This window comes from Zingiber officinale, chromosome 6B (genome assembly GCF_018446385.1).
Source record: "Zingiber officinale cultivar Zhangliang chromosome 6B, Zo_v1.1, whole genome shotgun sequence".
Lineage (NCBI taxonomy): Eukaryota > Viridiplantae > Streptophyta > Magnoliopsida > Zingiberales > Zingiberaceae > Zingiber > Zingiber officinale.
Genome location: NC_055996.1, coordinates 74,729,948 through 74,757,816, shown reverse-complemented (window position 1 = coordinate 74,757,816; position 27,869 = coordinate 74,729,948). Strand labels below are relative to the sequence as shown.

Genomic DNA, 27,869 nt, shown 5'->3' with positions numbered 1-27,869 from the left:
CCCGACCCGACCCGACCCGACCCACCCGAATTGACACCCCTATTTGTAGAACTTGTAGCTTTATCAAACACAATTTGACTTGAAATTTTCCAATAGCAAATGTAGTTTTCCGGTGTACTAAACTATACATATAAAATATGGCTTTGATTCTAGAGTGCAAAGAAAGGATGGTCCTTCACTTATCGTCTAAAACTCAAACAGGTTGCTATATTTTTTGTTTCAATTGAGTCCTTAAACTTGCAATATATACTAAACAAGTCCATCCCATTGGTACACTTAAAACACAAGAAACAGGTTACTGACTGAGCATCTAATCACATCACGTCAACACCAGATTATCAACAGAATATAACAACTATGTAAATTCAACCATGAAGCATGGAAAGGAAAAGATGTGTATTTAGAGTTGCAATACATCTCACTATCATTGAAATAGTTCTCCATCCATTCATCTGAGGATGGATCCAAGACTTCATTACTGAAAAGAAATCTATCATCTATCACAAATTCTTTGATTAGAATAGCTGGAAATCCACATCTACTGCTAGAAAAATTCTTTCCGAGGTAAGAAAATTAAAACCTGAACACGTGAGATTCGACTGTAAATTTTATGTGCATATTTTTTCTGATGTCAAGTCCTCCCGAACCTAAAGTAAAAAAATCAAACGCACCAAGTGGATGCTTTAGCCTAATTTGAATAAAGTATTAAGATGAATCTAATTTATCTATCTGAAGAAACAGTCTTGGAACAAACTACTTCAGAGGACAAATGCTCATTGACGGCTGTGGCACCATCATCATCAGAAAAAAAAAATTAGAACACGACGCCTTTTCACTCTTGATGCCTCGTTTGCTTCCTCCACGCCCTTCTCGACCTCATCTGCTACCATTTATCTCACTTGAGATTTAGAAGGACTTGAAACAGTTAGAAGAGAAGGCAAAGTTGACAAACACACCTCCAAAATCCAATTCGTCTAAGTCGAAATCACCAAATCCTTAAAGTGGAGTTTGATTTCCCATCGTATCATCCCATAGAGGTAAAGCTGTGAATTTGAGAAATAGGTACTAAAACGTAAATTCCCTTGGGAAAAAAAAAAGAAGAAGAATTAGTTGTAGAAAACAAACCAAATTGGGAATATGTTGGCAGGCAACATTCTTCTTCTTGCTGCCATTGCCACATATCGCTCCTACAAATTCCACAGGACATTAGTACGGAGTTTTAAAAATTATTTTAACTGAGCACTCAAAATCTCAAGTTCTGGCAGATCATCAAACAACAAGCTGCTTCAATCAAAAATGGTAATGGATGCGATATCATCCATAATTGTGTTTCCTTGAATCGCGCCCGAAGGGCTCTCGGCTCGATCAAGGATGAGATCTAACTCGGGGAAGAAAGCACGAACGGATCGGCCTTGCTCGCCTTGCGTGGTGGCAGAGCGAGCGACGAGGAAGCAAAGAGACGACCCGTTTCCTTGTTCCTTTCATACACTCTGCGATTCTCCATCCTCCGTACCGCTTTCCGCCTTCGCAAACCCTAACAAAAAAAAGATGAAACTAGGATGAATCGGCTTAAACAAATCCCCCAGGCCGTCAATGACAATTTTCTCCGACAAACTAGAGCAAGACAAAGACCGAGCTGCAAATATCGATCTTCCAAAGAGGAGGCCAAGTGCGGAGGGCGGCGATCCAAGAGCGGAGTGATTAGGGCATTTGCTATTTGACGAAGAGGTGAAGGAATTCAGAGGAGAGGAGCTAGGTTCGCAGAGAGGAGTTTGCCGGAGAGGGGTTTGCTGGAGAGGACGTGAGAGGAGGAGTTGGAAGGAGAGGGCGTGAGAGGGGCTCGGGAAGATAGGCATGAGATGAGGAGTTGTGAGAGGGGTTCGGGAAGATAAGCATGAGATGAGGAGTTGTGAGAGGGGTTCGGGAAGATAAGCATGAGATGAGGAGTTGTGAGAGTGAAACCTAAGGGTACTTGATCCAACGGTTTGTATTATCCCAGATTTAGATGAGGGTTTAACAATACACAACGCTTTTTAAAAATCGTTGTCGTAGACATTAAAAAATGCTAATAGACAACGCTTTTCAAAAAGCGTTGTGTTTGACCTATAAAAATCACTAATAGACAATGGTTTTTAAAAAAGCGTTGTCTATTAGTAAGAAAATAAAGAAATAGACAACGCTTTTCACTAAAAGCGTTGTTAAAAAGAAAAAGACAACGTTTTTTTTAAAAAACGTTGCCTTTTAAGTGTTGTAAAATCTCAATTTTCTTGTAGTGTTTCTCTAATATGCATTGTGGCATCCCCAAACTTAAAGGTAATAACTATAAAATCTGGAAGGAAAGGGTTCTCCTTCATTTAGGATGGTTGGACATTGACTATGTCATAAGGAAAGACAGCTCACTTGTTATTAATGAAATTAGCATTCCTGATGAGATTGACCTTTATGAAAAATGGGAGCGATCTAATCATCTCTACGTAATGTTCATAAAGACCAAAATCTCTATTGGTATTCGTGATTTGATTGAGGAGCATGGAAAAGTCAAGGATCTACTTAAGGCAATTGATGAACAATTTAAAACTTCTGACATCATTAAGGCTCACCAGCATAAAAGGTGTGCAAGAGCACATCATGAAAGGTAGATCCTCTACCTTAGCGGCCCCCTAGTGCTAGCCCCACGGATATGGAGGGAGGTTCATGCAGGTACACAGGCCATAGGCGCATGACGGGATAAACCCCAGGTCGTCAGTTCCTGAGAATCGACCCCTGACCATTACGCCAGAGATATCATGCACCCACCGTCTGCGCTACGCCCTGGGGGCAAGAGCGCATCATGAAGATAAGGGATATAGTGGCTCGATTAAAGACACTTGAGGGAGAAATATATGAAACTTTCCTTATGCACTACATCTTATGCACTCTTCCTCATCAATATGGTCCTTTCAAAATCTCCTAGAATACGCATAAAGATAAGTGGTCAATCAATGAGTTAATGATTATGTGTGTACAAAAGGAAGGAAGGTTGTTGATGAAAATAAGTGATAATATTCTTATGATTGCACAAGGGAGGCCACAAAAATAAGCCATAGTTAAGGGAAAAGGGAAAGGGAAGATTTCATCCCAACCTGACATCAAGAAGGAATCCAAGTGTTTCTTTTATAAAAAGAAGGGGCACATGAAGAAGATTGTACCAAATTTAAGGATTAGTTTGAAAAGAAAGGTATTTCTATCTCATTTGTCTGTTATGAATCTAATATGGTTAGTACAATTTATAATACTTAGTGGATTGATTATGGTTCTACAATTCATATCACAAATATCTTGCAGGATATGCAAAGCTTAAGGAACCCAGTAAGGAGTGAGCAGAGGATTTATTCTGGAAATAAGATATGCTCACATGTGGCGGCAATTGAAACATATGTTTTAATTATAAATAGTGGTTTTGTTTTAAAGTTACAAAAAATATTTTATATTCCTAATTTTGTAAAATATATATATATATTTCAAAGCTGGTACTATTTGAATACTCTTTTAAAATTTTAAATAACTTTGTGAATTTATTTTATAAATCTAATCTTGTTGGAAATGGTACAATTATTGATGACCTTTATTCCATATCTTTGCAAAATAATAGCAATATCACTATACATGTTCGAGTGGATATTAAAAGATGTGTTATAAATGAGGATTTCTCTACTTTGTAGCACCATAGATTGGGACATATTTCCATATAGAGGATTAAAAGATTAGTAAATGATGGAGTACTTGGTACTTTAGATGTTGCTAATTTTGAGACTTGTGTGGATTGCATTAAGGGAAAACATACTAACAAATCCAAATAGGGTGCCAAGAGGAGTACTGAAATATTGGAGATCATACATTTAGATATATGTTGTCTAAATATGGATATGCATGATTCAAAATACTTCATCTCTTTCATTGATGATTACTCATGATATATGTATATCTACCTGCTTGATAATAATAGTGAAGCATTAAGTGCCTTTAAGATATTTAAGATGGAGGTAGAAAAATAATGTGAGAAAACAAATTAAGATTGTGAGAACAAATACAAGTGGAGAAAATTATGGTAGATACACTAAGAGTGGACAAGCACTTGGTCCATTTGTGAAGTTTCTTCAAGAAAATATGATTGTTGCCCAATACACCATGCTTGGTTCACAAGATAAGAATGGTGTGGCTAAAAGAAGAAACCAAACTTTGATTGATATGGTTAAGAGTATGTGCAGCTACTCCAAACTTCCTAAATCATTGTGAACTGAAGCTCTTAAAATGACAATATATATATTAAGTCGAGTTCTAACAAAGGTTGTTTCAAAGACGTCATTTGAGTTATGGAAAGGTTGGAAACTGATTTTACTACATATATGCATTTGAGGATGTCTGTCTGAAAAAGAGTTTATAACTCACAAGAAAAGAAACTTGACCCAAGGACTATAAGTGGATATTTCATTGGATATACCGAAAAGTCCAAAGGATATAGATTTTATTGTCCATCTCACAGCATTAGAATTGTGGAATCAAGAAATACAAAATTTCTTAAGAATGACTTGACTAGTAGGAGTGATCATTCTCAAGACATAGCTTTTGAGAAAGATCACATTAATGATTAACCACTTTGTTCAAGTTATGGACGGACTGTCATTCACACCCCTCAAGCACAAATGAGTGTTAGACAACCAATTGAGGAGATTCCATAAAATATTGATGAAAATCTAGTCGATCAAATTGTTAATGAGGAACAACAAGCAATTGTTCAATCGATTGAACAACAAGTTCCTCAAGAGAATAACTTAAGAAGATCTACTAGAATAAGGAAATTAGCAATACCTAGTGACCATGTTGTGTATCTACAAGAATCATATTTTAATGTTGGAGCCGAAAATGACCTTGAAACATTTTCATAAGCCATAAATTGTAGTGAATCAAAATTTTGGTATGATGCTATGAAAGAAGAATTGAATTCTATGGAGTCTGGGATCTTATCGAGTTGCCCGATAATGCAAAAATCATAGGATGTAAATGGGTCTTCAAAACAAAGGACTCATTGGGCTACATTGAGAGATATAAAGCAAGACTCGTGGCTAAAGGATTCACTCAAAGGGAAGGAATCGACTACAAAGAGACATTTTCTCCTATCTCTAAGAAAGATTTATCTTAGAGATTTATTTCGCGTTATTATGGCATTGGTTGCACAATTTGACTTAGAATTGCAACAAATGGATGTAAAAACTGTTTATTAATGGATACTAAAAGGAAGAAGTTTATATGAAAGAATCAGAAGGTTTTTTCTCTAGTAATGGTTAACACTTGGTATGCAAACTCAAAAAATCCATATATGAATTGAAACAAGTTTCCCATCAATGGTATTTGAAATTTCATGATGTCATCTCTTCATTTGGTTTCTTGGAGAATATCATGAATCAATGTATATACTAGAAAGTCAATGGGACCAAGATTTTTTCCTTATTCTCTATGTAGATGATATTTTACTTGCAACTAGGGATGAGCATTCGGTTAATTTGGTATTAATTTTATATAAATTCTTTTTATTATTTTTTAAACAAATTCAGTTAATTCGGTGTTAACCAAAATAACTTATTTTTAATTTGATTTGGTTAATTCGATTTTAGTAAAACTTTGATTTGATTCGATTAGCCAATATTAAATTGATTTTTGATTAATTCAGTTAATTTATAGATCAAATTAACTGAATGCTCACTTGGGACCAATGATGAGGGTTTACTATATGAGGTTAAATAATTTCTCTCTAAGAATTTTGATATGAAAGATATGAGTGATGTTTCTTATGTCATTGGCATTAAGATACACAGAGACAGATTTCAAGAAATATTAAGCATGTCTCAAGAAACCTATATCAATAAAGTTTTAGAGAGATTTTGGATAAAAAATTGTTCACCAAATATAGCTCCCATTGTAAAAGGTGACAATGTCTAAAAAATGACTTTGAAATAGAATAAATAAAAAACATTCCTTATGCTTCTGCTGTTGGAAGCTTGATGTATGCTCAAGTCTAGACTAGACCTAACATTGTATTTGTTGTTGATATGTTGGGAAGATATCAGAGTAATCCTGGTATAAACCACTGGAAAGCTGCAAAGAAAATAATGTGATACCTTCAAGAGACCAAAGACTACATGCTTGTATTTAGACGAGCTGAGAATTTAGAAGTGATTGGCTACTCTGATTCAAACTACACTGGTTGCATTGATTCACGAAAAGCAGACATTGACTGCCACTTCCACTATGGAGGCTAAGTTCGTATCTTGTTTTTAGGTGACCTCGCATGGTGTATGGATGAAGAGTTTCATTTCGGGTTTAGAATTGTGGATTCTATTTCTAAGACATTGAGGATATATTGTAACAATTCAGTTAATGTCTTTATGGCTAAGAACAATAAAAGTAGGAGTCAAACTAAACATATTGACATTAAGTATCTAGCCATAAAAGAGCGTGTTAAAAATAAGACAGTGGTTATTGAACACATTAGCATTGAATTGATGATTATTGATCTTTTAACTAAAGGCATGCCATCGTTGAAATTTAGGGATCAAGTAGAGAGGATGGGACCTGGTTCCCTTATGTAATTTTTGTTGTTAGAATAATTTGGTTATCAATGAAACTCAATTATGATTTTTTATATATATATATTTGTATACACATTAATTAATTTGAGAAATATTACTAAAGTTGAACCTTGAATAAACATAAGATTTATTCATTAAGATATATTGGTTGGGAAGTATGATACAATGTAATACATGGAAGATAATATTCGCGTTTAGAGGACCTATCATCATGATTTATGTGTCGTATACACTCATTTAGTAAATGATGAGATACATATATATCAAGTGGGAGAATACTAGAAATATTTTATTTTATAAACCTTTCCTATGACACATATTTGTTAAGATTTTATTTATGCATAATTTTTTGTTTTAATTAAGAGGTCATATATTGTAAGATTTAAATATGCATAATTAATTGAAATCTTACCTTAATATGCATATCATATCTTTCAATATGATATTATTATCTCCTCATGATTTGTAATTGACTCAATAATGATAATGAGTCCCTATAAATAATGACATCTCGTACCACGGTAAACCGGCACCATCCATATAGGAAACCTATCCTCTATACCTATCCTCTATACCTCTATAGTAAACCGTTCCTCGTACCGCAGAGAAGGATACATCAGGAAAGCAGTTCAGGCTCTATCTCGTACCAACGTAAACCGAACCGTTACTATATAGGCTCCTACGTAAACCCTTCCCATATAGGAGTTCAGGATATATCGACTACCAACGGAAACGACCTTTAGGATCCTTAAACATACACACCTTTCAAAAATAACAACATCATTTGTAGAAGAAGTTTGAAATACTTAGAAAGCTCTAAAGTATTAAGCAATAAAAATGATGTTCAAGTGTTCTTCAAATATTAATGACTGAAGATAACAATTAATTTATTTTTCTGCAATCAATTATCATATTTATTTGGAATGATTTAAAAGTTCTAACCGTGATCCTTTCTCCAAAGAGGAAGGGTTCAAATATTTATTCAAATATATATAATCTATATTATTCGTAATATATTAAAAATAAAAAACACTATCAATTTTATAAATCGAATATTTTTTATAAAATTGTAAAAACAATGACATTGTTGATGGAAATATGAAACTTTATAAAAGCGAAAATGTTCTAGAGGAGAGGCTCCTCTTAGGCATTTCTTAGAACACACCGAAGTGTAATCCGAGCCGTCCCCATGGGTTAGCGATATTGGTGCTCGAGTGGCAAATTTGTTGAATTGTGCATAGGTTGATTCCCAAGAGTTATATCGCCCTGGAGTATGCCCTTTCACTCTGGTGTCAATTATGAATCGAGATTTATCTGTCTGTATTGAGCTATTTATAGGGGTGTAATCGAATCGAATCGAATTCTTAAATATTTGAGCTTGGCTCGTTTATAATCGAGCCGAGCTCGAGCTTTATTTAACGAATATATTCATGACTCACGAGCTTATTCGAGTTTTTATTGAACATAAACGAGCTTAATATATATAAATTATAAATTTAAATATTCATTAAAAATTAAATTATATATTTAGAGAAATTTATAATATTCTTATTAAAATTTATAATTTTATTCTAATAAATAAATTTAATATATTTATCTATATTTTTCATAAGTAGAGTGTAAAATTTATAAATTTAATATCAAAATTATTATTTTTTAAAATTTAAAAGTTGATTCATGAACTTAACGTGTTCACGAGCTAACGAACCTGAGTATTTCGAAGCTTGAGCTTGATTTGTTTATCTTAACGAATCTTATTAAACGAGCTCAAACGAACTTTTATCGAATCGAACTTCGAATAGTTCACGAGCGACTTGGTCCATTTACACCCCTAATTGTTTAATATGAATGTCTGAATTGAGCCGTTTAGGATACTGATCAAGTAAATACAGACGTAGTACAGTTAATACTTGGATGATCATCGCCCTAGGTTATGTCCTCCCAATAATATTGAACCGGCAATATCATCTTTTACTGAATTGAGTATCTCCAACATCACACTGACAGTGTAACTGGAGCTGCTTGTTACTCCAACACAACATGATCTACACGTAGAGATTCCTCTTAGGCATTTCTTAGAACACACCAAAGCCATTATATCTACGAACTCACAGCAACCAAATCGACACGTACCTCTAAGCGGGCCATCATCGCAGTCAGCAGAGAAACACTCTTTAAAGGTATATGTTCTTGTTCGGTCACCCTCCAAGCAGATAACTTATCACTACACTGCCCATCCATGTCAGCAAAGGCCAAGTCTTTAACGAAATTGGTTGAATCCAATAAAATACTGAGGAAAAAAAAGCGTAATAGCACAATAGACTGTTAATATGATCACAATCTATCACAACTATGAAGTCTTAAAATTTAAAAAAGTTCTTTCGAGTTCAAAATTAATAATTAGCAACCAGCATTCAGAGCAACACAGCAAAGAGGTGCACATCAAACAGAAACAAAATGTAGATCAACAAGATTTCACTATTTGAACGCACATAAATCAGCAGGCATCAGCTCAGAGTTAGTTGCTCGATGATGGCTTCTCATTTCCGCACCCTTTCCGGTTACACACAGTGCGGAAGGGGTAGTTGACATTGTTGCATTTCTCACAAGTCCAGCTACCCTCAGGGACATCAGATTGTTCCTTGCCACTGCCACGGTTAGGAGCCTAAAACACAGCCAGTACAAATTCATGACAGTTAAGTTATATAATAGAACCAAAACAAGAAAATAAAACCAATTTAAGTTGTATAATACCAGCGCAGGTCTAGGAGCTCCACATTTCTTCATGTTACAGGTTGTTCTGAATGCGAAGTTAACATTTTCACATTTAGGGCATACCCAATCGCCCTCTGATAACCCATCAGGGCCTATAGATTCAAATAATATCAAATATAACCAATGTCAAATTAAGAAGAAATAGGCATGATATCATCTAGTTCTAATAGATAAAACTAAGCAAAAAGTGGGACAAATAGGTATTATAATACTTCATGTAAATTCAAGTGATATGAAGCACACAAAATGCAGCTCTACATTCAAGTAGTGCTAGTAATGCCATTTTCCTCGGCAACATGGGCTTTCCAGGAGAGGAGAAGAAAGATGTATGATTGAAGAGAATCCTATATGCTAAATGAATAGGTTTCAGGGCAACTTACATAAATTAGACTGACTTAAACACAACAGTGGCTAATGTTTTCAAATCATTGCAAGGATAATTGCAATTCTCTTTTGTAAAATGTATGGAAACAACACAGCAGCATGCATAATAGAAAAAGAAAGTAAAATAACCTCCGCGGCGTTTCCTTGAAGCACTATTATCTAATTGCTCTGCACTTGTTGGACCTGAAAGCTGCAGGAGGAAAAAAAACAATAACATAAGATTATGCAATAGCCCTAAAATAATGTAGCGAATAAACAAAGGATTACCGGCATTGGGAAACCACGATAGCCATAACCATATCTGCTCATCATTGGATCAGGTCCACCATATCTATCCATGACAGGGCCAAGTCCATAGCCATACACTACAAAACACAAATGCAAAGATATTATATTTAAAATTCATCAAACAAATCTATATACAGGCAATGAAAATCCATAGGCCAATATATGAAAAACAAATAAAAAACACTGAAAATACAATCAACAACAACAAACCCACAAGACAAGCAAATCTCTTAAACATCACTTAGAACCGAAAAAAAATGCAAGGTGACTGCAAGATCATAGCCAAATAGAGATCAATAGATGACGGACCTCCAATTGGCCCTCCCATTGACCCTGATGGACCATATGGAGACATAAGGCCATATAGACCAGCAGCACCTGTTGGTGGCCCATAGTCATAGCGCAACCCATGAAGAGGTGGAAGGGGGGAACCAAATCCACCAGACATTCCATGTGGCATAGGTGGTGGACCCACCACTCCACCATAATAACTAGGCAACTGACGATCAAAACCACCAGGGTAAGGAGCCGCTCCAGGTCTCTGCAGTTGAGTAGAAACAGCTAATATTACATAAATTATCTTACTCCACTATTAAAAAACAAGCAAATACAAACATGACACAAAGATCAAATTAAAATTGGAGATTTGAGGCAAACCCTCAGTTCCATCATCAAGAATATCTCATTAGACAGTAGGGATGCAACTACTTGGATACAAGGGAAAAGAGGGTAAGTGTAAAAAAAATATGTATATAAATAATGAAGCTGCCTATGTAATTTAGTGGTCCTTTCCCTCATCTTCCATCAAGTAACCAGACCTTAGAAAATCCATTATTTAATTCTACTTATAACCAAAACAAACTAAATTTTAAAAAAAGGACGGTCACTTCAAATAAAAATCAATAAAAAAAACACAAATTTCTTTTGAATCATTACAACATTAAGAATTTCAATTTGATATAATTAATAAAAATGAAAAATATTCATTGATAATGCAATTAAACCCAAACCAAACTGATAATCCCAAACAAATCTTCAGCTCAATAACAAAAAGGTTACCTTGTTTATACGGTTCAGCTTCTCAAAATAGAATACAAATTGATTGCCATCAATTATCCAATTACAAAAAAGAAAAAAGAGAACTGTTTGGCAATTGGAAAAATGTACAGTTTCATCTACTGGGATAGCCACTTTATAGAATGAAAATCTTACTTAAATCCTGGCAGTCTCAAATATGATGAACAGAACAAAATGCGTACGCCTCTCAATCAAAAAAGTGTATGAGTCCTTACAATGGTTATTTTAATCTGCTAAACTTAGTTGGCACAACAATCTATAACTACTTTGGTGCTTGTAAACATATCATATGAAATTACCTCATAAAGGACAGTAAAATAAACAATAATGAACACAGCTAAAATTAACATGCATTCAGATAATTGAAGAAAAATAATGTAAAAGCTTACTGGACTGGGACTGGCAGATGGACGAGCAGTACCACAACTCCCACGATTACATAGTGTTCTAAAACTGAAGTTCACATTTCCACATTTAGGGCAAGTCCAATCTCCATCACGCCTAAAACCTTAACATGAAAATAAATTGCAATAATAGTATAAAAATATTTATATTGTCTAATGAACACAAGGAACATTTTAAAACAACATTATTAAATGGAAGGAAGAGCGTCTTAAAACTCTTTGGCTAGTTCAATGAACAAACCCAGTCTGCACTTAGAACAATGAAAAGACATTAATAACAACATAAGCAATACCATAGAACCTCTACTTCACCACGTTTATGTTCCTAAGAGATTATCATCCCACTGTTGAAAAGTGAGGCGAGCCGTATCTGAACAAGACACATTGCAGACAACTCCATGCTACACTATTTCAACAGGAAGCCATGTCAATTATTACAGTTCATCCGGCCAGACTTCATTAGGCAACCAACCAGACTTTTAAGTAACCAAACCTAACTTCAGAGAATAACAGTGAATATATAGATAATTACCTGAGTACCAAACGCTGACAGATTTTACACATAGAACTAGGTGAAACATTCAACAAACTTCCAGAGAACATAAAGTAAACAGGGATGTGAATACACTAATCAAAAGCAAAAAAACAACAACACCGCAGCACCATGAACGCCACGAAACCAACCACCACAGGAAGAGGCATACACCAATTGGTAAAGAGAGGAAACAACAGGAAGTAAAAGAAAGTCTTAGAACAACTTCCTTAATTATAAACCCTACCCTCACTGCGCGACCTTTTGGACCCTAAGCCACGATCGTCAACCTAAACAAACAAACACCAGAAAGAACCAAACGTCACCACATCGAGAAAATCCCTGAACCAGAGCAAGATTACAGCAGAATAAAGAACTGAACCGAAACCCTAGATCTCGATCTCGATTGGCCAGATCAGAACCCCAAGCGGCGTGGCAGGAACTGAAGAGGAAGAGGAGATTGGAGAAGGCAGAAGATAGATCACCTTAGCGGAGGCCATGAAAGATGAAAGGAAGGGCGGATGTCGTCCGACGTTGAGAGAGGAGGAGCCGCCTCGAACGGGCAGCGATTCTCGAAGGGCGAGAGGGTTTGCTAGCGAAAGCAGGATCTTCTAATTTTATAGCGACTTGATGGGCTTCGATCGGCTTGCGTGTCAGCTACTCACAAGGGCTGTATTCTACGGCCCGGTCCGGTTCTGACTTTTTAAAATTTCCAAGGTTTTGGAAAAAAAAAAATAATAACCAAAATTCTTTTTTAAAAAAAAATAAACAAGATCCGGATTCGACATTTAAATAGCTAACTTATTACAATTAATTTATTTATTTTGTCGTCCTGGAATGGCTATTTATCTTTTAATTACATTCGGGTTCAACGATCATCGCTCGGCAGTTCACTAGCAATTCGGCGAAGAATCGTCGTGAAATCGGCGACAGCGGCGGCACGGGGAACAACCCGACCTTGCTTTCCTCCTCGACCTCCTCCGCTTGCGCTGATCGTTCCTTCATCGCCGCCCTGGGCGATTCCGTCTCCATTGCTCTTTTCCTCTTTTCGCCCGAGGCAAGGGAAGAAGGGGATCCGCCGATTGGCAGGCTGATAGGCCGATCTTGTTGGGGAAGTTGAGGATTGCCTTGCGGCCGCAGATCTAGAAGGCGGCGCGGTCGTACGTGCGGGCGGTGTCCACGGCGGCGTCGAATGTCTCGAGCCAGACTCGGGATCCACGGCGGTTGGGATCCCGGATCTCCGCTGCAAACTTGCCCCATGGCCGCTGGCAGACGCCGCGGAACGCCGGTCCCGCGGGGACGCGATCCTGCTCCGCGGGGGTGGTCCAATTGAGATGGCAGGAGAGGGGCGGCGATGGTGAGGGAGGACCATGGATGGGAGGGGAAAGCATCTGGTTCAAATTTTCTGTACTCAAATTTCTCTGTCCTCGTGTCTCACATGTCACCCCAGTCCACACCATCGACGGCCTCCGACCGCCGTCCCAATCAACACTATAACCCTTGGGGAAGGTGCACCCAAGGGAGTCGTCATCGGCATGATCGGTGCCGGAATCCGGCTGGATCTGAGCAAGGGCTCAGATCGACGGCAGAGGAAAGTCTGTTCAGATCCAGCCGGATTCCAATATCGATCATGCCGATAACAACTCTCTTGGGTTCATCTTCCCTAAGGATGCGTTTGGTTCAAGATTACCAGATAACTTATTAGGTATTTGGTTCAACTAAAATTATGTAATTACTTAATTTTACATTTACTAATTTACCCTTTAACTTTTTGAATTAATTTAATTGAATGAAAATATTTTTTATCTCTTCTCTCCCGTGACTTCTCGATTGCAATCCATCAGCTTTCAATTTAATGAACAATTTTCCATCATCCTTTACCTTGCTTTGCTTGCAAAACCCACCAATCGGAGAAGTTATACGTCACGATGTTTGGCAGAATCCCCTTCTGAGACATTTCGTCGAACGGTTGGAATGCAGAGCAGAAGTCTTGTTCCCTGCAGCACTCTGATACAAAACGTTGCAAGTGTAGAGATTGGGACAGACTCCACTCTGCTTCATCTTGTTGTACATCTCAAAACCAAGAGTAGGGAATCCGTTGCTGAAGCAGCCGTTGATCATGACGGTGAGTGAACTCGTTGGGGGACACGCCCCGACCTTTCTTCCGGTCGAACAATCGCTTTGCGGCATCAAAGCTGCCTCTTTTACAGCACCTGTCGATCAAGCTGGTATAGATGACCACACTGGAAGCCTCGTAGCTGGCCTCGAACTCATCAAGCAAAATGGAAGCTTAGTTGAAGAGTCCGGCATCGCAGAGGCTAAACTGTGTTCATCGTGAGGCATCTGGGTCCTAGCTTTGCGGAAGAGTGAGGAGGCGGTGTGGAGGAGGTCAGCATCAAGGAGGAGGCACGCGGAGGAGGCGGTTGAAGGTGGCGGGATGAGGGGTGAGGTCATGGCGGAGCATGTGGTGGAGGTAGAGGGCGGCGGGGCGAGGATCGTGGGATGAGTCTTTGGTAGTGGACGAGGTGACGGAGGACGAGGGCGGAGGTGGAAGGGTCGAAGATCGGATAGGTTTTGATCAGCTGTTGGAGAAGAACGAAGGGCTTACAAGCCGTAACCATTATTTCCCACTACGAAGATGAGGAGGAGGCGCGAAGGTGCGGTTGGTGTCGGAGCTGGTTGCAAGCAAAGGCGGTGACTACCGTGCCGACCAGTGACCAAGGAGAGGATCTGAGGGTAATTTTGGAAGAAAAAGATTGATAACCCCGGAATCATGAAAAACCTAAGCTTTCCAAGATTTTCTGATTCCGGGTTATATTCCCTGATTGCTGACGTGGCGGGAATGTTGTATTACCGGGAATCACTGATTACTTAAACCAAACAAGGTTGTCATTGATAACCTACCAAGGTTATCATTGATAACCCCCAACCAAACACACCCTAAGGGTTATAGTGTTGATTGGGACGGCGGCCAGAGGCCGTCGATTATGGACTGGGACGATGAGTGGGACACGTGGACAGATGATATCGGGGACAGAAAATTTAAACTCGAAAGTATCAGATCGGATACACCGAAGCTGATCATGAGGCCCGCGGCGACAAGAAGCGGAAGGAGGGAGTATTGAGGGGGAGAGTTTGAGGAAGATATGAGAGGAGTCGCTGCTATTGATGAGTTAAAATTAGGGAAAATTGAATTAACTGAGCGGTTCAATTTTCAATTTTTTTAAAAAAAAATCTGGGTTAAATCGTATAAATTGAATATTAATTTAATTATTTTATTTAACAATATAATTAGTAAATAAAATATATAATTAATTAAATAAAATTTAAATTAATTGATTTGGTTTGTCAAATTTGATTGGATTTGTTTGATTTTTATAGAAAAAATTAGGATTAATTGGTTAAAAAAATTTTGATATGTGTGATTTTCGATTAGTTCAATCGAATGCTCAGGAACTGACGGATGAACTCGAGAGCGGCGTCGCCGCGGTGCCACCGACGAGTGCGTCCATACTAAAATTGGAAAAGTAGATTTCAAAAGTGGGAAAGGAGGGATCAACGAAGTTATGCGGTGGATATTTTATAGGGACAAAATGATTTTCAAAAAATGGTGTCGGAAATTAATGGGACATGGCCACCATCGTCCAAACTTGCTCACTACGAACCGCCCATCGAACAATGCTGTTGGCAGTGAAATTGAACCGGGCTCAATCAAACCGGTTGGATCACAGCTGGCGTATTAATTGAGCACTATAATACAAAAGATAATAAATATTTATAATTTGGATTAAGAGAAAATTATGTTTTTAATCCTGTAATTTATATATTTTTTAATTTTAGTCCTGTTACGAATTAAATTATATTTTTAGTCCTGTAACTTGTAATATTTTTCAATTTCAATCCTTTTCTCTCTAAAATTGAAATTTTTCAACAGAAAATGATGAGTTGTAAATTGAATTTGGGAATTTTGATTTTTTATGACCCATGTGCTTTTTATATTCAATCACAAACTAGACATTTTCCGTTGAAAAATTCCAATTTTGAAGAAAAAAAGACTGAAATTGAAAAATATTACAAGTTACAGGACTAAGAACATAAATTAACTCATAACAGGACTAAAATTTAAAAAGATATAAGTTATAGGACTGAAAATATAATTTTCTCTTTGGATTAACGTTGGGTTCACTCCTATAAATCGGAATAAGAATTCGTATCATATTATCATGAAACGAGAATGGTATAAGTTTAAGTATTATTCTTAAAAATATTTGATTAATTAAATATTTTTAATTAAAATAAATCTAAATTTATTTTTTTATCTAAGAAAAAATAAGAGAAAAAATTAAATATGAGAACAAGTTAATTGTGAGAGAAAAATATGATGAGAAAGAATGTGTGATGTGAGAAAATATGATGGGAAAAAAATGAAGAAAGGAAAAGTGTGGTGAGAGAAAATGAGGAGAGAGTGTGTGATAAAAGAGATTGAGAAAAGAAAAAGTACGATAAAAGAGAAAGTGTGCTGAAAGAGAAAATGTGATGGAAAAATGAAGAGAGAAAATGTGTGATGAAAGAAAATGAGTGGATATTAGGAGAAAAAAGTATTAGGAGAGAAAAAGTGTGCTAAAAGAGAAAGTATGATGGAAAAATAAAGAGAGGAAAAGTGTGATGAGAGAAAATGAGCAAAGAGAGTGTGATGGGATAGAATGATTAGAGGAAAAATGTAATAAGAGAAAATGAGAAGAGAAAGTATGGTAGGAAAGATTGAGGAGAGAGAAAGTATGATGAGAGAGAAAATGCGATTAAAAAAATGAGGAGAGAGTGTGTAATGTGAGAGAAAGTGTGATTAAAAAATGAGAAGAGAGTGTGTGATGTGAGAGAAAATCTGATTAAACAGAAAATGTGATGGAAAAAATAAAGAAAGAGTAAATTAGAAGAGAAAGTGTTTGTGATGGAAGAAAATACAAGAAAAAATGATAGAGAATATGTTATGAGAGAGAAAATACGTTGAGAGAGTAAGTATGATGAGAGAATAAGGAGAGAGAGTATGATTAGAGAGAATAAAGAGATAAAGTGAAATGAAAAAAAATTGAATAAATATATTAATAGTATTTTTGTCCAACTTAATTTTCATTTTCGTTCCTATCAAAACCCAAGGGAAGAGGTGGGTTTCATCAATACCCAAGTTTTTGGATTTCACTCTAAAATCTTGATTTCATTCCCATCAACCAAACACAAAATTTAGGAATGAATCTATTCCTTCATTCTCAACCCCTTAAATTAAAGGCCACCTAATAGTATATAATTTGGATTATTTTCTAATCCTAAAATTTAATAGGTCAAATATACCCCTAGTTTGTTTTACTATCGTCGGTCACCGTCAATCGTTGTCGGTCACCATTGTCGTCGGTTGCCGTCGGGCGTCGGTTGCTGTTAGTCACCATCGGTCGTCGCTGGTCACCATCATCGGTGACCGTCGCCGCTAGTCATCGTCGTCAATCGTCGCCGCCACTCGCCGGCCAACCGTTGCATGTTGCCGCTCGCCGCCATCGTCGATCGTCGGCAGATGGCGATGCCACCACCTGCCACCGACCATCATCGACAAAGATCAAAATATTTTTATTATTTTATAATATAATAAATTATATTTCTTATAAAAAATAATAGACACCAACTTAAAAAAATATAATCTAATTATAAAGATGATCTAATCGTATATAATTTTTTAACCAAATAGGATAATATAATATAAATTATATTACATTATAAATTTAATTATATTACAAACTTAATTATATTATGTCCACCTAAATGCAATGCAGAATTCAAGAACAAATTGGATTGTAGATATGCCGACGGAGAAATAAATCATAAATAAATTCAGAACAAATTGGATTAAAAAGAATAGAAAAAAAAATTAATCAAGTTGGGTAAAGACGAGGACTAATTTTATAGAAATTTTTTCACCATCTATCAGGGTAAATCAGGAAATATTCGTAATAGACAGTTCAAGAGTCCAGTATCTTTTAATTACGTATGTCATTTGGAGAAATTTTTTTCACAAATTTATTATAGTTAGGATTTGAATTGTGAATATCTGAATGATAATTTAGTATCATAATTCCGGAGAGGAATTAAAACGCATAGAGAGATAGAGAGAGGACGTCGACAACCAAATCTATTCGCACGTAACCTTGCTAGATCAAATTAAGGCGTACACATTGACTAGAAGTCAAATGACGACCTTTGAGGCTTTTGACTTTTCTTTTTGAACAAATATAAACTAAAATTAAATCCTTTATCTCTGTTTAATGACGCCCACAGGATTCTATCTGTTCAACGCCTCTCTAGTCTCTAGATCTTCAAGGGGAAAAAAAACATTAAAAAAAAGTAATCTGGTCAAAGTAACGAACCCTGAGTCTGACCGCCGCTTTGTGATTTCCGATAAGGGTTGACGTGTGACGATATTGGAGTGTGTGTTCAACTCGAGGCAAACAAACATTTCTCATTGCGGCTGCCTCACATCCGTCTATTAAGATTTAAATTATATTTAAATGTTAAAACTGAGAATAATGGGGAAAATGTATTAAATAAAAAAAAATGCAAGAAAAAAATTAAGATTTAAATAATAAGTGTAGCAAATTCTACGAACAGTTAGTTTTAAATTATTATGTACTATTATTCTTATAATTCTAGTGTTAATTATGAATAAACATGATACAACCTTTTAATCTAAGTATAACTTACTCTCTAAAAAAAAAAAAAAGTAAGGGTGCGTTTAATTTGTGCGTTTTTTATTTTCATTTTTTGAAAAAAAATATGTTTCTGAAAAATGATGTTTGGTTTACATTTTTCATGTTTATTTTCTAAAAAAAATAGATAGTATTTTCTAGAAAAACAGGAAATGACAAAAAGTCATTTTCTGTTTTCTAGAAAACGCGCATTTTTTAGAAAATGAAAATAAAAAACGTGTAAACCAAACGTACCCTAAAATTTTTTATTTTTTATTTTTTTATTTTTCATTTTTGTAATATAACATATCATCGTCATGCACTGTCGTTTTATATTAAAGTACATTATTTACATTTAACTTAGTCTCACGGGTACCAGTTAATTAAGGATGACAGATTGATTATATAATATGATAGGAATTAATATGATAGCTGCATATTCTTAGAAAAAATTCTTTTCATTTCTTAGTGATTTACTAGTTCATCTTATGATTTATTTTTCTTTATATAATTTGAGAATGGATGATAAGAGACGTCTGAAATTTGCGTGTTGGGGTTGCAAATAAAATCTATATTAAAAAATAAAAATATATGAGAAATATCATAGAATTATTAAAAAAAAGAGCTATTGGTATTATATTTTTCGGATAAAGTCTCAAAATAAAATCATGAAGTCTTAGGCTTAAAGTGGACAATATTATATCATTATGGAGATATATAAAATTCTTTCAGTCCTAACAAAAGGTATCAGAGTCATGGTCCGAACTAGATGCCATGTGATGTAGCCTTGAACGAAGGTGATGCTAGATCTGAAACAGATAAAGATGACCAAATGATTGCAAGGAGGCTCAAAGTATGTTAGGGTGATCGGATTTTTGCGCGGAGACCTGAAGCAGATCAGGGTGTCCAGATACTTGCAGGAAGGCCTATAGTAGGTCATTGTAGGATTGTTGTGCGTCAATAGAGAGGGTGAATATCGACCCATTATTTTTCTCAATTTTGTCGTTCGTTCATCTTTCTATGAGAGTTAATATGCATCGGAATATAATAAATAAAACAATAAGAAAGATATGTAGGATTTATTTTGTTTCCAATCCCCATGGTCAGTACGTCCAAGATCTAATCATGGAAGATGGCATGTCTAATAGTGGTCTCCTTTCCAGAGTTTTCTGAAGGTAGAGAAACTCGTCTTACACTTGCCCCCAAGGTGTAGCACAGACGATGGGCGCATGGCATCTCTGACGTAATGGCCAGGGGTCGATTATCAGGAACTGACGACCTGGGTTTACCCCACCATGTGCCTGACACTTGTGTTCCTACATGTACCTCCCTCTATATCCATTGGGCCGGCATTAGGGGGGTCGTTAATGTAGAGTTAAGCACAACTTTTAAGCAAAAAATACAAACAAACTGTTGTGATAAATCTAGAAGTCCTGCACAGCGCACCCTTCCTAGAGCTTCCCTAGTCGTAGAGCTTCGCAGCACATTTGTTTGAGCGTAGAGATGAAAAGTATGATAGAAGAAGTTGATCTTGAACATAGAGCCTTCATTTTCTTTTATAGAGTTGGATCAGATCCTTATCTGGGTCAATTCTTATATGGAAGAAGTCATATCTGATCAAGTCTTATCTCTATCCACATTATTTGGCATATCATTATCCTCGTCCAAATCATAAAGATGAACCAAATCTTTAATCACGTCATCTTCCATGTTAACATTTCTGACAACTCAGTAATTTGGACCGAACCTAAACAGTCTACTGGACCACTAGTTCAGTCTATTGAAGTAGTTTGAATCCGGTTCGACCCGAGTCAAGTCTGGTTCATCCATTTACGATCTGCTCTCTGGTTTGCATCCAACTTCAGGTTCATGTAAAACAATCATACAACAACAAATAAGCAACCTAAGCCTTGATCATGTAAGTCTACCTGACCTATGAGACTTACCTTTTGCTTAAAAATCCCTCCTCCAATTCTACCACCTAAAGGTCAATCCCTTAGGATCAAACCACACTCTTGTAAGTCTACCTGACCTAATAGGCTTGCCTTTTACTTGAAGGTCTCTTCTCCAAATCTACCAACTAAGGGTCAATCCTTTAGGATCAAGTCGCACTCCTATAAATCGACCTGACCTACTAAGATTCAAGCATGCTTGGACTATATTCAAGACTTACCACCTAAGACTTACTCCTTAAGATCTCTACTGCCTAACTTCATTCACTAGGACTTACACCGTCTGTCTTCACACTCATCAGGACTTTTACCCATGGGCGGAGCCAGCACAGCCAGCATATGCCCAACGTCGACAGCTACCCACACTCGGCCCCTGGATAAAAAACAAGCTACTGGTCAATAAAAGGATTTCATAGAAAATCTTATTAAGAGTCCTTGATAGGTTCCTGTTAACTAAACATATGGTCAATCTTGATCTGACCACATTTCTTATTTTATCTGATCAAATTAGCAATAAAAAGAAAAATAATAAAAAGGCATAAAATGGATACTTGATAACTTCAATTCCTTCCCTAACTTTTTCCGTAGGGTCATTGTGTAACGACCCGCCTCCTACTGACTAGGCTGCGAGGCCGGTCGCTACAGTTATGCTGTGCTGGACTATTAATGCGGAATGAAAACTGGCTAATTTAAAATTTTACTGAACTAAATGCTGTAAAGTTTAACTTAGTGTTCTGGGTGTACCTAGGAGTTGTACACATGTTAGGGGAGGTGTTCACAACTGATAATAAACTTCGGATCGATCCACAGACCGATCTACTGATGCTGGCACGGTAGGAAACTCCGAATCGTTCAACCGACCGATCCATAAACCATACTGCGATACTGTACGCTGCTGGATCGGTCTGCCGACCGATCCAGCTGGTCCCTGATCGGTCAATGAGACCGATCAGTGGCTTACTGATCGGTCTGCTGACCGATCAGTGAACCATTTTTCGCGACCCAGCTCCTGATCGATCCACGGATCGATCAGGGAACGAACAGAAAGCTTCGCGGTCTACCGACCGATAAGGGGTTTCTGATTTCGTATCAGACCCCTGATATCAGCACTGATGCGTGCCAAAGTCATTACACAACACTATAAAAGCTAAGAGGAACATTCTACTAGGTAATGGCTAACATACTAAACATGATTAAGGCATGGAATACTAATTCATGGCATGTAAACTTATGGAAACCAAAACTAACAAGGTTTTTAAACTGTTCTCTCGCTAACTAACAGAAACATAAGATAACGCTTGCTATAAGTACTAATGCATACTGAACACGTTCCAATGCATAATAAAATAAAACTAGATCCCTAGGATCTTTATTCCAGTTCCTTCCACACACATCTTGATCTGCATTGACCTCCAGCCTCCACTGCTAGTCCATTTTCCTTTTACCTGTATCTGCAGTATAAGGAAAATAGTATCTGTAAGCTAAAGAGCTTAGTAAGAAACCATCTACCTCACTAAAACATGCATACGATGCAAATATGATTTTAAATCATGCTGTTTGAAAGGATATGCTAAGTATACTGAATAAACCAAACATGGCATGGCATATAAGCATACAATCATGACATGCCAACTAATCATATGAATCAATAAAGATAACTGAACTGAACATATAATAAGCTAAACTGTAGCTAAACTGATACTGAATTCCAACTCAACTAACATAACTAATTTGAGCTTTGAAAACTAATTCATAATAAGTGAAAATACTTAATCATGCTGTTTGGGCCCGGCAACTGTACTTGCTGTGCGCGCATCCCTAACTAGACCCGGGTTTGCAAGTCCCGAATTTAGTAGGGTTAACTAGGTTATCTAAACCTAGGGACGACTGTGGGAGTCCAACCCAATGGATATCTGATCCAGTACAGTGCCACTGAAAATAAAATACTGAATATAGCTAACAGTTTTAACTTGCTGTTTCTAGGTTATCTGAACCTAGAGCTAGGTTATCTGAACCTAGAGCTAGGTTGTCTGAACCTAGAGGCGACTGTGAGAGCCCACCCATTGGACCGTGGTCCCATATAAGCTAAAATAAACTGATTTACTGATTTAAATGCTTCTAATGCATTTAACTGAGCTATTAAAATGCCTAATTTACATTTTAACTTAACTAGTTATTTTATCAAACACCTAGTGTGCCCCAACTCTCCCCTCTATTAGGGAGACCACTTCTAGGCACCCGACAACGTCTAGGAACCCCCACTGAAGAGGAAATACATGTCCGGCCCATCTAGAAGTACTCACTAAATCCCTAAATCTGCGAGGAGGGTCAAATTCACCCTATGCGTCGATAAAAACTGCATATAGTTAAACTAGTGCGTATAAAACCAAACGGAGCTACTTATACTGCAGGTGAGGGGTTTCTTACCTGATACGCTAATTTCCTTACAATTCTATTCGCTAGAGTTCCGGTGGAGACGACTTCTCGACGATCTTCTCACATCTAAGCGTTCCCCTCGCGAAGGAGAGCGTCCTTGTGCCGGAGTTATCGTCGGAAGATGTCCTTGGGGCCCTAGGGAGAGAACCCTAGGGTTGGCTTTGGCTTGTTTTGGCGCCGAGAGAAGGAAGAGGAGAAGGAGAGGGTGTTCGGCGGTGAGGGTTTTTGAGAAAGAGATGTTGCCGAACCAAACTAAAAATAACTCAAACCAACTTAAGTTTTTAATTTATATTAAGTGGGTAACTAGGCCCAACTCAAATATAAATATAAATGTTTCCCTTCTCTTTCAGCACGGCCCTGCTGGGTTCACCGGTTACTAAGGCTAACTAAAGGTTTAGCGGACCCTAGGGGTCCCGGGTTCGATTCCCGCTTAAACCATTTGACTTTTCTATTTATTTTTGCTACTTCCGATACTCCAAAAATTCCAGAAAAATATCTAATAATTCCAAGAAAATCATAGAATATTCCTAAAATAGTTTTGAGAATTTTCGGACGTTACACATTGAGAATGTCAATTTATCTAGAAGTATTGTTAATCTGTGTTGGGTCGTGACATTGAATAGACTTTGGCCTTATACTTTGAAGATTGATTTTGAAATCAAGTAGAACACTTTAATAAAGTGATCAAACAATTGATTAGAATAAACTTGCTAAAACAACAATTCAATTGTTTGCTTTATTACAAACTCTATGGCATATGTCCTTGTGTTCATATACAACTAATGACAATTGATAAGTATGAAGTATATAGGATTTGTATCGTATTGTCACACTACATTCGATTCACTTTTACATACATGATTTGAGACAACCTAATTCTATGCTTCATTTCTATGTTTTACTATTCTTAAATACCGGTCTCATATATTTTGGATGACAGGAGTGAAGATTGGAATGAAATGGGGAGTGAAAAGATTGATCCAAAGAAGCTCTGCCTTGCCACCGATGGTCGTGCCCAATGGCATGACTCATGGCAGGTTCGGCTACCTTGCCACGAGCGGTCGTACCCAGTGGCACGGACCATAGCAAGTGGCGGGCTATGCTTCCCTGCCACAGCTTGCCCCTGCCCAGTGACACGAGGCCGTGGCATGTTTGGTCATCACACCACGGGCACCCGTGTCCAGCGACACGGGCCATGGCCCAGGAAATCTACGCTCAACGCCTCACCACGGGTGGTCGTGCCCAATGGCACGAGCGACCATGCCCAATGGCATGACCTATGTCGGACAACAGATTCCAGTGGCTATAAAAGGGGATTCACCTGATCATATTGGGGATCTTGATCTAGGGTCGTCGAAGGACCATAAGAAGGTGGAGAAGGAGTCTTCGAAACGTTTCGGAGCCATCCACGCATCAAGGAACCATCAGGAGCGGCTAGGAGGAAGATTCATCGAGCAATCTAAGCATTTTTCCCTTCTTTATTTCCTCTGCATTCATAACTATTTGATTGAGATTGTTAATCATGTGTTGCTAACTATAACCCCTCATTTATGGGGTAATTTTCTAGATTCTAGGGTTAGCGAGTAGCCTCTATGTGATGTAAATACATTTCTTTGATCTATGCATGTTTTCTATCTTGTTTCTATGATGTATTATATTATAGTCCAGATCTACTGCTTTAACACGACCTCAATGTCAAAAGCACGATATTCATATATCATGAGGATTTGGGGAAGAACTGAAAGGAGAACTCGACCCTTCGCCCCGTAGAAAATTGAAACATGGAGAGCTGGATATGAAAATACAACCCGATTTACCACGAGGAACCCTGGGCGATCATAGAACTTAATGGATCAAACTTAATTCATTATCATGCAGTAGGAAAAGAGGGTAATTAGGGGTCGTTGGATCTAGTGACAAGGTCCCCCTTAGGTTACAACCACTAATTATGATCCTTCTAAAAGTAAACGATGATTAGGATTGATACGCCATTGTAGAAACAAAAGTTTATATTGGATATCTTAAGATTGTCTACCTACACAAGCTAATATTAAGGATCAGAATTGAGACATAGATAAAGTGTTTGTTGGCCTGGAGGTGAAACCGAAACTCTAGGATCATTTTCTCTAACTGTCTTTCCTCTACCTTCTTTGCACTTCCCTCTGTGATCACGTTCTATCTTCTTGCTCCATGTCACGCTCTGTCTTTTTGTCTAGATCACATTTTGTTTTCTATTATGATCTCTCTCTGATTTTCTTCTCTCTCTTACCCTCTATGTTTCCCTTTCACATTTAGACATTGATTCACATTTGTGACAACCATCACTTTTGATTTAGTCTAGACTATTAGGATTGATTGGTAGGCTAGTACTCGATTATTGATCTCTATGGATTCAATCTTATTATGACTTGAAGACACTTCTGTGGACTTGTAGATTTGCTACATATCAAGTTTTTTGTGTCATTTTCTGGGACTAGCATAGATTGATATTAGCTGAATATTAGACTGACTAGATTAGACCATTTTTTTTCTTTAATTTCTTGTTCTTGTTATTTACTTTCTTTTTTTACTTTGCACTTATTTTTCATGCTATGTTTTGTTTTAAACTTCCATTCCTATTAAATTTTACTCTTCCTTTTAGGATTTTGAAAAATGATTAAGTGGAAATCATGAGGATAATTAATATCGTTGGACCCCTGAAGGATTACTCAACGTCCATATCCTGGGCTTCTCTTGTATTGTTAGACCCCTAATCAAGGCTAGTGATTTTTAATTAAAACCATAATCGATCTGTATCATCCAACAACAATAGTTTGGAAGCACACTTCAAAAGGACCCGTATTGTCACCTAGATCGTTATCTGACCTATTGCAATACACTAAAGTGAGATGACGTTCCCGAAGATGCAATAAGATTAATGCGATTCAGTTTTTCTCTGACTAGCAAGGCAAGTGATTCGTTCTATTCATTTACATCGGAAAGCATCTTTACTTGGGAGTAGATGGAGAAGCGTTTTCTTAGTAAATACTTTCCTCAAGTCAAGACAGTAGAATTGAGATGTCAAATCACAAATTTTCAACAAGTAGAAGAGGAGTCATTGGTTACAACTTGGGAAAGACTCAAGGGATTATTATTATAGTGTCCTCACCATGGCCTAGAAGAATGATTTATACTTCATCTATTTTACGTAGGGAATTCCACATTAAATAGGACTTCAGTAGATTTAGCAACTGGGGGTTCCTTAATGAAGAAGAATGTTCAGGAAGCTTTTTCACTTATAGAGAAAATGATGTCAAATATAAGTATGTCAGGAGGAAATTGAAATACAAGAGAAAGTCATTCTCGTGAAGGTGAAAGAGATGTAAAGCAATGGACGACAAGTGTCGAGGGTGTGAATCAGAGCACTAATAAAGCAAGATACCTACGAGATTCTTTTAACCATCACCAACCTATTGGTTGGTCATAGGAAGATCGTATCGGTTCCACTATACAAAAATTTTGTACAAGTGTCGGACCTTTCCTAAACAACATATTATGTTCTTTAGAAATTAAATCAGGAATCACAAACGGAACTTAACATTATTGATTCCAAATTTAACTTATCTATTCTTAATGGTTTAGACTTGGATCGCAAACGATGTTTAACATTATTGATCCAAACCCACCTATGTTATAAATTCAATTAAATATTAATTTCTAAAATTGGCTTCCAGGACTACATGGCGAGGCACTAGTCCTTCTTGGGTATGGGATCATCCACCACCGCCTAGATAAAGCCTTTTAAAGAAATCTAATATTTAATTTCCTTATATAACTCTAGGTTTAACCAAAAATAATAATCGAATCACAAATTCGAAAAATAAAACAAAAGAAACACAAATTCGAAACTCTAGAATCATATGCCTCTTGTGTTTAGAATTCATACAAAGAAAAACTAGCATGATACGGAAAATAATTACTAGTTATACCTTTCTTTGTATGCAACAACCTCTTGATCTTCTGTCGTATTCCTCGCCTCCTCTCGTACGTTGTGTGGGCGACGAACCTCCAAGATGAACACCACCCAAAAGCTTCTTCCTCCTTCTCTAAAATCCGGCCACCACCACCACAAAGAAATAAAAGAGAGCAAGGGGAAAGGAAAGGGGAGAGGGCTGGGAACAAGAGGGAGCACAAGCAAGAGAATAATAATTGATCCTCATGAGGCCTCACCTCCCCTTCTTTTATAATACTTGCCCAAGGCAAATAAGGAAGGATTTTTACAAAAATTAAAATCTTCCTCTTGTTTTTCCTTTCCTCCTTTTAAATTCCTTTTTTCTCCTCTTGATTGAATGGTTGATTGGCCGGCCCCTTGCTTGGGCACCAAGCAAGGGTGGCCGGCCCTTAAAAGAAGAAGAAAATAATCTTGTAAAAATTTTATAAGCAAAGAAGAAAAGCTCTTATAAAATTTTACAAACTCTCTTTTAATTTCCTAATGTGGATTTTAAAAAAGAAAAATTTTAAAACAAGTTTTAAGATTTAAAACTTCTCAATTAAAATTTCCTTTTTTAACATGGTTACAAAAAAGGAAAGTTTTAAATCTAAAACTCTTTTTTTTTAAAAAAACCATGTAGATGGTTAAAAAATGAAAGTTTTAAAACTTTTAAAACTTTCTTTTAAACCATGTGACC

At 36.9% G+C, this 27,869-nt stretch overlaps 2 protein-coding genes and 1 long non-coding RNA gene across 3 annotated transcripts; all 3 read right to left on the bottom strand.

The window, feature by feature from the left end:
• Nucleotides 1-553: 553 nt before the first annotated feature.
• Nucleotides 554-1,936, bottom strand: LOC121990295. Its single transcript, XR_006114538.1, has 4 exons — nucleotides 1,633-1,936; nucleotides 1,126-1,534; nucleotides 957-1,043; nucleotides 554-880 (listed from the first exon to the last, which is right to left on the bottom strand). It is a non-coding gene; the product is annotated as an uncharacterized LOC121990295 (long non-coding RNA).
• A 7,021-nt stretch (nucleotides 1,937-8,957) lies between these two features.
• Nucleotides 8,958-12,671, bottom strand: LOC121992720 (ranBP2-type zinc finger protein At1g67325-like). The gene is made up of 8 exons (XM_042547255.1): nucleotides 12,572-12,671; nucleotides 12,334-12,376; nucleotides 11,540-11,658; nucleotides 10,383-10,614; nucleotides 10,053-10,150; nucleotides 9,915-9,975; nucleotides 9,381-9,493; nucleotides 8,958-9,291 (listed from the first exon to the last, which is right to left on the bottom strand). Exons 1-8 carry the CDS (start codon nucleotides 12,584-12,586, stop codon nucleotides 9,145-9,147), a joined length of 828 nt encoding a protein of 275 aa, XP_042403189.1. The 5' UTR covers nucleotides 12,587-12,671; the 3' UTR covers nucleotides 8,958-9,144.
• A 557-nt stretch (nucleotides 12,672-13,228) lies between these two features.
• LOC121991122 (ethylene-responsive transcription factor ERF115-like) lies at nucleotides 13,229-14,207 on the bottom strand. Its single transcript, XM_042545146.1, has 2 exons — nucleotides 14,133-14,207; nucleotides 13,229-13,648 (listed from the first exon to the last, which is right to left on the bottom strand). Exons 1-2 carry the CDS (start codon nucleotides 14,205-14,207, stop codon nucleotides 13,229-13,231), a joined length of 495 nt encoding a protein of 164 aa, XP_042401080.1.
• Between the last annotated feature and the right edge of the window lie 13,662 nt (nucleotides 14,208-27,869).

Bases quoted from the DNA above. Each gene is read 5' to 3' on its own strand.
- LOC121992720 (XM_042547255.1), bottom strand. The intron at 11,659-12,333 runs GTAGGGTTTATA...TTTCATGTTAAG, and splicing joins CAAAAGGTCGCGCAGTGAGG to GTTTTAGGCGTGATGGAGAT. The intron at 9,976-10,052 runs GTAATCCTTTGT...TTCCTCCTGCAG, and splicing joins ATCGTGGTTTCCCAATGCCG to CTTTCAGGTCCAACAAGTGC.
- LOC121991122 (XM_042545146.1), bottom strand. From the start codon at position 14,207: ATGATCAACGGCTGCTTCAGCAACGGATTCCCTACTCTTGGTTTTGAG. The intron at 13,649-14,132 runs GTCTGTCCCAAT...GCCCTTGCTCAG, and splicing joins ACAAGATGAAGCAGAGTGGA to ATCCAGCCGGATTCCGGCAC.